This window comes from Strongylocentrotus purpuratus, unplaced genomic scaffold, assembly GCF_000002235.5.
Source record: "Strongylocentrotus purpuratus isolate Spur 01 unplaced genomic scaffold, Spur_5.0 spur5_scaffold_21, whole genome shotgun sequence".
NCBI classification, from domain to species: Eukaryota; Metazoa; Echinodermata; class Echinoidea; order Camarodonta; family Strongylocentrotidae; genus Strongylocentrotus; species Strongylocentrotus purpuratus.
This window is the reverse complement of record NW_022145607.1, coordinates 26,933,885-26,947,215: the sequence shown is the minus strand read 5'-3', so window position 1 is coordinate 26,947,215 and position 13,331 is coordinate 26,933,885. Positions and strand designations below refer to the sequence as shown.

General features: G+C 39.1%; 1 protein-coding gene across 1 annotated transcript; it reads right to left on the bottom strand.

Annotated features, from left to right (window-relative positions):
- Positions 1–2,823: 2,823 nt before the first annotated feature.
- On the bottom strand, positions 2,824–7,646 carry LOC105447380. Its single transcript, XM_030995537.1, has 2 exons — positions 6,034–7,646; positions 2,824–4,075 (listed from the first exon to the last, which is right to left on the bottom strand). Exon 1 carries the CDS (start codon positions 7,614–7,616, stop codon positions 6,054–6,056), a length of 1,563 nt encoding a protein of 520 aa, XP_030851397.1. The 5' UTR covers positions 7,617–7,646; the 3' UTR covers positions 2,824–4,075; positions 6,034–6,053.
- Between the last annotated feature and the right edge of the window lie 5,685 nt (positions 7,647–13,331).

The following is a 13,331-nucleotide window of genomic DNA, read 5'->3' as shown; positions in this document are numbered from 1 at the left end:
TCTACCCTCTCTCCCATTCCTCCATCTTACTCTCCCTCACTCACCCTCCCACATCAAACGAGAAGAAAACCAAGATATTTAACTTAAATCAAGACATGGAATGAAATATTAGCCATGAAGTTAAATTAGTTCATATTCCACATTAACCCTGCACTTAGGTTGAAACTTGGGTATAAAGAAGAAGGAATTAAGAAACATTTCCAGATCAGCAATATTGAGGCAAGATCTGAAAGTGAACTTGAAATTTGAGGTTCTAGCCTTGGTCATATCTCCGAGTCACTCTAAGCATTTACATCCACAAAGTTTCTCAGTTGAAAATTGACAAGATATAGAATCGAGCTCGCAATATAAGGTTAGTCTTGGTCATAACTCACCCCCATGTGCAATCACATGATAGAAACTTCTCCCAGGTTGAAACTTGGGTAAAGAAATCAACCACAAAACTACCAACAAAAAACTTTCAAGTAAATCAAGGCAAAATATGGAATTAAACTTGAAGTTCTGTGAGGTTATCCTTGGGTCATATCTTCAAAAAATTGTCACATGAAATAGTTTAAAATGAGGTAAAGAAGTCTCTACAAAAATAGTTGAAGATCTCTATTAAAGTTAAGGCAAAATATGAAATTAAACATGAACGGTGAGGTTAGCCTTGGTCATATCTCGTGCCCACCCTATGCAGTTGCCACAAGAAACTGCAACTAACTTGATACTTGTTTATTCTAGTCACTTTCATTCAAGTTTAAGGAAAGATATGGAATCTAATCACACTGGAACTTGGAGGTTAACTAGTGGTCATACAGTGTATCTCTTGCCAAATCCATGTAGTCAGTTTATGGAATTTTCTTAAGTTAAAAACCTGAGGTGGTGAGGATGAACAAGCCACCGCAAAAATTAAAGGGGTGTTTCCTCATCTCAACTAAACCCTCAAACCACTTCCAAAGCTATTTCTATCGAGGTCAATTTTCGAGTTCATCATCATGCTCCCTCCTTCACTCTCTCTCTTCCGCCTGAGATTAAAGTAGGTATGGTTTGGGTAAGCCTTTTCTTCAAGGGCCTAGAAGTTTGGAATAACCTAGATGACATCATAAGAGAAAGCCCAACTCTGAGCACCCTTAAAAGGAGATACAAATCATGTTTAAATAGAACAATACATTTATTAAAAGAATCCGAGTCAGGCATTTTGTGTGTATGTGTTCATAAGTGTGTGCGCTTGTACGTCTATAGGTAGAATTGTATGTATTTTAGAATAAGTTAGTATAAAGAGTCTTGTAGGTTTTAAAACTTGATTTAAATTTGTAATTTGTTTACTTTGTGTACCTATTTTGGTTAATATTGTTCAAGGGAATAGTCTAGAGAACTATTTATACTTTTGTTATCCATCCACTTCACTTGATTGTATCATTTTGTACACTTTTCTTTCATGTTTTGTGGAAACAAATTCAATTCAATTAAAAAATGTACTCATTAGAGTTCTTCATTTCAGTTGATAATCAGTTAGATACCAACAATTTAATGCTATTCTTTTCTCTATAAGTTGAATCGTGAAGAAATAAGAAGTGAAAAGTATTTTTACATCCTGGCACCCAGACCTAAAGAAGCATAGGTAACATATGGTGTAGCCCCTGTTGCTATGTCGGGATGAATTTCGGGTAAACCCTATAACTACAGTTTCAAATATCATTTGAAATGATAATGATTACTATCAAATGGAAATGTGGCAGTCTTCATAAATTGTATAGGTTTATTTGCCTTGTAGACCAGAGTTATATAATGTCAATGTCCGGCATTGGAAATCTGTGCAAATGTAGACATGCGAGCAACATCAAAATCAAGTCGTGGGGAAAAAATAGAAGAAGTCAATTTACAAATTGGCAACTTTTTCATTGCTTTTCTGCCTTACAGATCGATTGGCTTCAGGCTTGACCCGTTTCCTTGGCCCGTGTTCCACACCGCTCCCCCCGCATCCCGTCACTCATCTCGTTACCCCGGTTGATGCGCCTCGTCGTAATCCGAGAACCAGTGACAATTTGCGTAATTGAAGCAGCTAATGTTAGACATTCGGTTAGAGATATATCCTACATGTGGGTTTATGAAGCTAAGTTTCTCCGAGGATTGTGACGCTTGTGAGTTTGTAGGGAATCCTTGTATTCTTTTTCCCTTGTGAATTACGGGAATAAAAAGCTCTTTTCTTTTACATTGACAACAGTTATCACTTGCTTTGAACAAACTAGAATACGTAACCAAGATATGAATATACCTTTACTGATCACCATAATACTGACTTCATTTTAAACTTAATTAAATAGGAAGTCCACTAGGAAATAATGAACAGGGGCATGGAAACTGACACCTAACAGCCGTTTTGCCTACGTGCGCTTTGTACCATCGTCCATAAATTCAGATGAAAGTGAATCGCACTTGAACCACCTATTGTTTACTTAGTCTTAATCCTGATTAAAATATGATACGTGATTAATAGTAAGATTAAACGAGAACTTACCGTTTGAAGTTTGATCTTTATTTTATGAATATTTAGGAGGAAGTTATTACATGAGATCCCGCCAAGCGCATGCGCAGTCAATATTCAAAGCTACAAATGTGGCTACTCTCAATAGTAAGGAACAGGGAACTTACACTTAAGTTTGAAGTTTGGGTGGGTGAGGAGGGCATGTAATAACTTCCTCCTAAATATTCATAAAATAAAGATCAAACTTCAAACGGTAAGTTCTCGTTTAATCTTACTAGTTTATTTCATATTTCGTCGTTCGAAATTACATGAGATTTTGAAGCATAGTAGTCACATTTGGAACAACCAACATGTACGGAAAAGTGAACACTGATTATGCAGATTGAATTGAATGCTTCTAATCAATGACTCACCATATTTGACATTTATTGTAGTCTGTTCATACATGTGGCAAAACATTTCACATACAAGACATCCATATATAAGACGTCATAATGTTGCAAAAACATTGTTCGTTTCTGTATCTAGTTTATTCTAGACATCTGGTTTCTTAATCCCAGTTCTATTAAATAGACAGCTGGTCTCTTAATGCCAGTTCTATTGAAAAGCCTTCTGATGCAGTTCTTAAAGCAGTGTGCTATCTTGTAAGACTGCCTGGGTAAAGTTTCTCTTGTTTTCAAAAGGTTTCCTGTAGAACTTCCTAAACGTTTTCTCTGAAGACCATCCTGCTCGGGCTAGGATCTGGTCCATTGGAAGTGCTGCCTTGGCAGCTGCTGAAGTTGATGCTGCCCGCGTTGAATGAGCCTTATAAACGTTTGTATCCACACCTGCTCTTTGCAAGCAGGTCTTGATCCAGCGAGATAAGGTTTGAGTTGTTACTCTATTATGAGGTCTGGTGTAACTTACAAAGAATGAGTTCTCATTCCCACGAAGTGGTCCTGTGCGCTGGACATAATGTTTCACATATTTTACAATACACAATCTTCTATCAGGTGGATATGCTTCCAATTTAAAATTAAAATCGGTATTTCCTGGTTTGCTTTGCTTCAAGTGTTCATCCAAATGAAAAACCACAAAGCCCCCTTTTAGGGTCATCCTGTTAGTCTTCAATATATGCAAGGTTTGCACTCTCTGTGCCGATACAAGAGCCATTAGCATACATACTTTGAGTGTTAAATCTCTGAGGTTTAAGGAGTTTACTGGAGACAATTTTCTTAGAAAATTGAGGACTGGACTAATATTCCATATTTCTGTATATCTAGGTACGACAGGTCTGAGTTGAAAAACACCTCTCATCAGTCTGGTTATAAGTGGGTGAGTACTTATTGTCTGATTACTGTCAACGAGAATCAGAAAAGTGGATAAAGCGCTACGAGCTGTATTGATCGCACTGTAGCTAAGGTTCCTGTCATGAAATAAACTACTAAGGAATTCTAGTACCGTTTCCACCTCGGCTTGGAGGTAACTCGTATTCCTGCTGTGGCAAAATCTTCGCCACTGTGTGATGTACACTTGGTACTGCTTGCAGGTTGATGCTCTCCATGAAGCTGTAATGATATCCACTGTTCGTCTGCTTAGTCCCCGATTCTCAAAATGTTGCCGCATAACCTGCAACATAGGAGGTCAATATTAGCATTAAGAGGGTGGGTGGTGTTTAACACAGGAAGGAGTAGCAAATCTTCTTGCCTCTGGATAAACAGTGGCTCTCCTTCCATCATGCTAACCAACTGAGGGAACCACGCCTGAGTAGGCCAATTAGGGACCAGAAGTAACCCTCTAGCTTTATCCTCTCTGATTTTTTGCAAGCATTTGGGGATCATACAGAACGGTGGGAATGCATAGAATGCAAAAGGTTTCCAATCTAGCGTAAATGCGTCAACTGCAAAAGCCCCAGGGTCTGGGTGCCAAGTGACATATTTCTCTACTTGAGCATTTAGTCTCGAGGCGAACAGGTCTATTTCTGGTACACCAAAGTGGGAAACTATTCTATCGAACACTTGTCTGTTTAGTTTCCATTCTGTTCGATCATTAAATTTCCTGGATCTTTCATCTGCTATAGTATTGAGCCGACCAGGTACATGGGCTGCGGAGACCCAAATATTTCGAGAAATGCACCACTGCCAAATTTCTCTCGTCATCTTGTCACACAATGCGGACTTGCAGCCTCCCATGTGATTTAAATAAGCCACTGCAGTGGTATTATCTATTCTTACCATCACATGAACGTTACGCTTATTCATGCAAAAGGATTTTATCCCCAACCCAGCGGCTAGGGTTTCCAGGAAATTTATTTCATTGTTTCGTGCCCTTTCTGCCTCAAATTCATTCCAACGACCCCCTGTTTGCTTCTGGAGGTCAGTAGCTCCCCATCCAAGGCCACTGGCATCTGTGTGCAATTCTAAGTCAGGTTTTTTCCTAACAATTGGGGAGGAGGCCATAGAAACATTGTTCATCCACCACTTTAACTCCTCTTTTGCCTCAAGGGACAACTTCATCTTTCTGTCAAAATGACCCCTGTTTTGTCTGAGGGCTGCAATTTTGTCCCTTTCCATTGATCTATAGTATAAGGGGCCATACTCAACCGCAGGGAAAGTTGCTATGACCTTCCCAATCACTCGTGCTACCATTCGTATTGATGGGAGGTACGTGCCCATTAATTCACGGCATAAATCTTTCACTTCTTGTGCCTTTGTTTGAGGCAATTTAACAATCATACTCTCAGTGTTAAGAATGAAGCCAAGAAAGGCTAGTTCACGTGTTGGGATGAGCACTGATTTTTTAGTGTGAATGAGGAATCCTAATTCTGAGAGGATCTTGGTTGTTGCACTCACACTCTCTTTCAGCTTTTCTTTTGTTTCACCAATAATTATGGTGTCGTCCAAATATCCTATGACTGTATGACCTGCTTGTCGCAGTTCGGCAAAGACTGGCTTCAGCAATTTTGTGAACAGTCTGGGGGCTGTGCTGAGCCCATTAGGTAAGGCTGCAAATTGCCAGCGCTCACCCTGCCACATGAACCTCAAGTATTTTCTACTATTTGGGTCTACTGGAATGGAGTAATAAGCATCTTGGAGGTCGATTGATGCAAGATAACAGTGCGGAGAAATCAAGTGCTTGGCAGTGTGGATGTTATCCATCTTAAAGTGTTGTACATTCAGACTTTGATTAAGCTCTGATAAGTCTAAGATCATACGAGTACCCCCATCTTTCTTGGGTCTCGTGAAGATGTTTGAGAGGAATTCTCCCTCTTCAAATGAGCAAGGTTCTATTACGTTTTTTGCTTGTAGAGCCAAGATTTCTTTAGTAATCTGATTTATTTCTAAAGGGCTCTTTTTGTAACCGTAGAGGGGCTTATTTCTTGAGGGAACCCCTTTCGAATAATCAAATTCGATCTCATAGCCTCGCACTGCCGATAGCAGAAATAGATCTGACGTTAATTCACGCCATCTACGATAGAAATATATCAATCGACCTCCAACAGGCACATTTGAGATGCATTCTTGTTGTAATGTACATAAAGTAGAAGGAGCATTAACATTCTCACAATATTCATATTTGCTACTTACCTCTTTGGGTAATGGTGTAGCTATTTCCTCCTTGCTGCCTGTGGCCGCTGGAAGGATTGGGTCTGTTTTCCCATGCTCATCGTCTGGGTGTGAGGCGGAGCTCTGTATGGTCTGCCTCGTTGGGTTCGCTGGCCTAAAAAAGGCGTGTTGTAGTTCCCACTTGCGGGCCTGCTACTTGGAAAAGTTTGTGATGTGCCGGTGGCACGGTTCCATCCTTGTCTGCGGTATTGAAAAGTGCTGGACGCTTGCGTCCTGTACGGATGGTACTGGGGGCGGGGTGTACGTTGTCCACGCACCACGCCAGATGCAGCTTTTTGTTGTTCTGTAAGATCTTTGACTCTCTTTGTTAAGTCATCGCCAAATAAGTACTGACTCACTGGAGTGGCAGGTGTGCAAAGATGTGAGTACTTGGCATTTAAGTCTGGCTTAATCTGATCTTTGCGTAAGCAGTTGATTTCAAAGTTTGTGTTACACAGCAATGCCAATGCATCCTGTTGTGTCTCAGATAGGCTATCGGGGGACAGAGTTTGAATAAAGGCTGTGAGTCCCCTTGTCAAAGGCTTCTGGATTCTTTGCAGTTTCAAATCACGGCTTCTCGTTTGCGAGGATAGGTTTTCCCATATTGCTGCATTCACTTTGGGGCAACACAGTGGAGTACAATTGCTTGGAGGAGGGTATTTCCCTCCAGCTTCCTCCAACACATTTTCCTCTAGCTGGTGGGACATGAGGTACATGGCAGACTTTGCTAAATCATCGTGGATCGCGCCACCAACCCCAGTAGGGATAGCAAATTTCTGAGCCAGGGCAGGAACTTTGTCCTCATTCTCCTGGTCTAAACCTGGTGCAACAGTTTCGTTGACATCACCCTCATCCATGCTGCCAATGTCATATGACGTAGGGCATTGGCCCATGTTTCCAGTGTCAATATGCTCAAAATCATCATCATCATGTTCAACTTCACGAAATCTCACGTTCGTCGCAGCTGTATATGCTGTCGGTGGTGTATCCCCTGTGGGGCGAGTTGCAGATTGACAAGGCAAAACATCCACCATTCTCTCCATTAAGGATTCCAATTTGTCAAGTCTTCCTCGTAAATCCGTGAAGTCCTCCTTTTCTTCAGGCTTTTTGCCCTTCTTTTTAGGCCCAGAGTTCTTAGACTCATTCGAGGCAGGCTTTGCCAAGACACTTTTGCGTTTCGTATCGGAGGATTTCACTGCCGATGAGCGCTTTGGCTCAGGCTTCGTAGAGGGGCCCGCGGCGGTTTCGCCCGGGGAAGTTCCGGCTTTAGCCGTGCTCAGCGTTTCGCTGGTTTTCTGCTTGGTGCTGCCTGACGGAGACGCCATCGTGTACGTGGAAATCGGAACAAAACTTCGATTTTTGATATAAAAACAGCACAGATTCTCAAAAGTCTTCCAAAACCATGAAAAAGGAGAGTTTCTCTCCCTAATGAAGTATTTTTTCGAAACCGGTGGTCCGAAAAAACGCCGAAAATTAGGTATTTTGACTGCTGAGGGAAAGTTACTTTCCCTGTAAAATTCAATTGCGCGGCGAATTGACTGCGCATGCGCTTGGCGGGATCTCATGTAATTTCGAACGACGAAATATGAAATAAACTGGTATGTGATTGATTGGATATCGGCCAGGTGAGCAAACTTGATCAGGGTCGTTAAATATCGACCGTTAAATATCGACCGTTGAAGCAGCGGAAGAACCAGGATCAAACTTAAAGTGAAAGTCGAGTTCTGGGGGGTGTTTCACAAAACTTGTCATCAGTGACAAATGACAATTTTTGTTATAAGCTACAGAAATCCTTGCTTCTGATTGGCTATCAGCAGATTTGTCACTGATTTATGTAATTTGTCATTGAAAAAGGCTTTGTGAAACAGGTTCCCTGGGACAGGTGAAAAATAATTTGTAAGCTTTCTCATCCCTTTCACGTTACTTTGGAGAACATTCTTGTAGAAGACGTTTTTTTTTTAATGCCCGCATATTTGAAATGTGACATGGAATAGCTGAAATGTTAGGACCAAACTTTCCCGCCAAATGAAGATATGTACATGTAGTCCCAAATACACATTTCTTTGTTACTTTAAAGCCCCACTGTACTACTTGTAGCTACTTGCTCCCTCTATGTAGAAAACAATGCATAATCGGTGACCATTGGTCCCCGGCCATGATCCTCTTTTTCTTATGTTAATTGAGAGCTGAGTTGATGAGATAGCCACCTGTCATTGACCACCCTGGGTGGTCTTATCCCTCCTAGCCAAACTAGTACAGATGGCCTTTAAGCAAGATTGAGTCCAATTTATTATCATATTGACGATACCAAACCCTCACGTTATACCATTTCCTAATCAACTTTTCAACAACAAAAATCTCTGTGCAATCCCTTGACCGGAAACTCATTATTCTCTTTAAAAGTGAGGTGTCGGACGAGTTTCAATTTCAAGTCCGATGATAATTTATAAGGTACCAGGATTTGTACTGAACCCATAATAAATCTTCCATTATTCACTTTATAAGGGCACTAAAGGCCTGTCAAACAAATGCTGGCATTATATGAATCATGGCGTAAAACTGAATTAAAATAATTCAAATTAAATGGAACGTGATTTGTTGCGGTTCAAAACGGTTAAGATGGATTCATGTTTTTTTATTTCTAGATCTGCTTTGTGATTGAAATACATTCTTTTGTCAAGGACGAAGTCTAAATGATTTAAAACAAACTACTTTTTCCTGTTTACTGAATGCCATATATAACTCACCTATCAATCATTTGTCATTAAATGGGACTTATCAAATATCAGTGAAATGTTATACCCAGTACATTTCCAACAAGCTAATTGTAAAAAGAACCAGCTTTCTAGAGTATTTATAACTCTTAATTTTTTGCCTATTGACGGCAGACACAATGAACTTTGTTTAAATCTGCATACATGTAGGTTCCAGTTCTACAAACTAACAATAATTTAAAATGGAAGCATAGAAAGGCATTGTGAACAAATAATAACACAAGGAAGTAGGGGTATTATATCCATGTATATATAAATATATATATATATATATATATATATATATATATATATATCTTAGAATAATATCAACATTACAAAGCAGAGATTAGTAGTAAATTGATAAGAAATAGTTGGTCTGTTCAAGCAAAATGAGATACCTTCTAATGCATTTCATTGAAGCAATTGGAACTTTTCAATCTTGAAAGTTAACTTTTAAAAAAGCAAGGTGAAAAATCTGTCAAAAAGGATATGGCAAACAAGATCTGGTCACAATGGTATGGAATTACTTTGAAATGATCACCCATTATATAATTATAATGATTGCCATAAATCTAGGATCATTTTTTCCCAATTTTACAAAAGAGTTATCATACGGCCTCATGAAAATGATCACTGATTTTACCTTACTCAACTTTTTTTATTTATTTTTCATTTTAAAAACATTTCAGTTTTTTTTCCTTCTATTCTTTGCCAAAATGCCAAAATACAGGATAGTAAAATTTAGGTGTGTCCTATCAAAACTAATTTCTAATCATCCTCATCTTCCTAATAGAATTCCTCAGCACAAACATAGGACTACTTTAACCATATTAACATTAAATTAGTACTTTTAAAATTTTGAAACAGACTTTCCGAGTAGAGAAAGATTAGCAATTGGCACACCCCCTCTGCCACGGAACCCCCCCCCCCCCCAGCCCTGTCTCCTTCAATTTAAATCTCTGTGGATGCCCATGAAATTGACCATTGCTCGCTCAGAGATAATGTTGCAAGGTCATGCATAGTCTTGACACGTACCAAAAACAGACCTTGATTCAACACATTTTTTTGTTTAATTGTGTCTAATTACATTTCAAATCCTCCAAGGTCAAGTGAAACTGATTCTTTGATTCTAGCTAATATACGGTCCCTGCTCACTTCCTTTTAGTTTTATATGCACGTCTTGTTTTCAGTTATTTGATATTTGCAATTAATTTTGATATGGTGTAAGGGAGTAAGCCTATTCTAACTAGGATATTAACTCTTCAGAGCAATAAGGACATTAACTCTGTATTAAATGATATGAGTTCAAGCTCTCCTGCCTCTAATACAGCATTTGGATACAGAGGTAGTGACGATATGTCAAACAAGTGAAATTTTAACTTTCTCAATGCCTCACAAGGAACTTGTAGTTGTACTGATAATGCCCCAATATAATTTATTTGTTCATGAGATGAAAACATAAAGAATCTATTACCATGGAACTCCCTTCACCTTAATTTGTAAACACTAAAAATTAAGAACAATTTGCACTTGACATACAAACTGTATTTCTCTAAATTTTCTTGGGGGTTAGAGTTTATAATAAAATTGAATGTATATCACTGCCCCACACCATATTTAGGACAAAAATGTCTGAATGTCAAGACTAAGGTCAGAGTGTCAGGGGTCAATGTGTTAACAAGGCAGTTGATTTATGGGAAGGCTCCATGGTACAAAATGGACAGCCCTTCATCACTGATGACAATTGCTTGCTCGAATATGGAACGGGAGATGGCGAACCATATGAGAATTGAATACAAAGAGAGTGGTAGAGAGCGAGAGGAGAAAAAAGAGAAAGAAAGGGAAAGAGAGAGGGAGAGATGGCGGGAGGAAGACAGACGGAGAAAGAGAGAGAGAGAGAGAGAGAGAGAGAGAGAGAGAGAGAATGAGAGAGAAGAGAGAGGAGGAGAGGTGCAAATAGGGATGGGTTACTGGAGAAGAAAAACATTGGGAAATGGAGGAAAATTAAATAAAATGGGAGCAGGTAAGAGAAAGAGAGGAAAAGACAGGAAAAGAGAGAGAGAGAGTGTGTGTGTGTGGGGGGGGGGGTTGTACAGAGAGAGGGGAGAAAAACAAAGAACAACAGATAAGAGCGACAAAGACAGAGAGAAAGAGAGAAATAGCAAAAAAGAAACAGAGAAACAGAGAGAGAGAGAGAGAGAGGGAGACAGACAGAGACAGAGAGAGAGGGGGAGAGAGAGACAAGAAGACGTAAGATAGAGGTAAAAGGTCACACCAAGTTCAAGGTCACTGGGCTCTCCACCTTTAAAACGAGCGCAACAAGGGCATTCAAAAACTGACAGCTGAGAGAGAGAGAGAGCAAACAAGAAAGAGAGGCATTGTGACCCCAACCAGCCCAGGCCAGGAGCGTGTATTGGCTGGGGAAATAAAAGATGGAATTCGCATCTCTCCAAAAAATTGCCCCTTCTCTGTTTATCCCATTTTGCTGTTGTCATGAAGGCAACACATTATCACAAGAGGCCTTGGAAATGAATAGATTCTTCCACCAAAAGGCAGTTTAATTTTGTTGCTCACCCGCTCATCCATGTCAATTACTCAACAGATGGTGACTTTTTTTCACAAATAAATATCTTTTCATCATTACTCCAAAATCATAAATCAAAGTTGGTTTTAATAACCTTAACATTGACCCTAAATCGTACCAGTGAATGACTGTATGTACACTGTAGATGGTTTATGGATTTAATTTTACATTTTAGCCATTTTTTTGTAAAGCAAGAGATCCTGTAACACTTAAATAGTTGGAATGAATTTTGGTCGAGAAAGTACTGTACCTTTCATCTTAGACAAAAATGTCTACAATTCTTAAAGTTTGTATGACAAATGCTGATGATGATGATATGATTCTAAACCATAATTTTTCCCCAAAATAAAGACAATATTATATACATGTACTAGTTCATACAAGGCTCCTGAAGCGTACCTCATGTTTTCCAAGTTCTTAAACAATCTTATGAACTAATAAACTTAAACCATTATTTTTATAGGTACGATTATACTTTGTCCTAGTTTTAAAAGGTTATCTGCCTCGCTTTATCAGCCTTCAAGACAAAAAGGAAGCAAAACAAATGAAAACTATCTCCTCCAGCACAAAAATGATGCAGTTTATATTGGCTATCTTGTATTACAACATGGCAAAACATACTCTATTTAGTGAACTTGTCTTTTAAAAAAATATCTCATTTTTTCTCACAGGTGATCTAGGCCAAGAATCCCAGTTTCTCACGCTTTGAAATCATGCTCGATGTTGATGATGATACAATTTTAATATCTTATGGAACTTTCCACCTCTATTGTACTTTTTAATGATCCACATTTACACTAATCACTGTTTACATTTGCTTATAATTCCTCATATCACCTCAAATCCTCGTAAAATTGTCCAAACAATTACGGGATATCTCCTTCGTAAAATGGGCCACACTTGTCACCTAAGAAAAATACTGATCGCTATCTAATGAAGCATAAACCTTTGTCTCTCAACTTCCGTCATCTTCCAGTATCAAAATGAAAACCAATAACAGGATAACGCTGCTGAAATTAAGCAGGCCGGTGTTTATTATGACGGAAATATAAAGTTTCTGCAATCCTACACCGAAGAAAAACATGGCATGAGGCTTCTTTTAAGGTTAAAAGCTTTGAAAGAGAAGAAGGCTCATAACAGCTTGGCAGTTTGTGTAAGCAATCAAGATTCAAGAAACGTGGTCAGTGACAAAACGAGGGTGAGAAGACAGAGAGATGATGGAGATAATGATGGTGGTATTTATTAGAAGTACAGTAATTGTTGTGATGATGAAGATGATGATGGTGGCTGTGATGTTGGAGATGGTGATGACGATGGTGATGATGAAGACAAGATTGATGGTTGTGGTGAAGACAATGATGATGATAAAAATGGTGATAATGAAAATGATGATAATGATGATGATGATGGTGGTGATGGTGGTGATGGTGGTGGTGGTGGTGATGATGATGATGATAGTGATGGTGGTGGTGGTGGTGATGGTGGTGGTGGTGATGGTGGTGGTGGAGATGGTGGTGCTGGTGCTGGTGGTGAAGGTGGTGATGATAAAAAATAATGATGATGATGGTAATGATGATGATGGTGATGATGATGGTGGTGGTGATGGTGGTGTTGATGGTGATGGTGGTGATGATGATGATGATGATGATGAAGATGATGATGATGATGATGATGGTGGTGGTGGTGATGATGATGGTGGGGAAGGTGGTGATGATAAAAATATCGATGATGATCATGATGATCATGATAGGGATGCATGTGATCTAATAATGATGTTGATAGTGATAAAGATGGAAATAATGATGTTGTTGATAATGATGAGTAGATTCTGATGTTAAAGATGCCATGAACCAATACAAGTATTTACACAAAAATTAGATATGATCATAATGATGTTAATAACGATAATTATGGCAAATAAATGTTTACCAAAAAAACTA

Bases quoted from the DNA above. Each gene is read 5' to 3' on its own strand.
- LOC105447380 (XM_030995537.1), bottom strand. From the start codon at position 7,616: ATGAGATCCCGCCAAGCGCATGCGCAGTCAATTCGCCGCGCAATTGAA.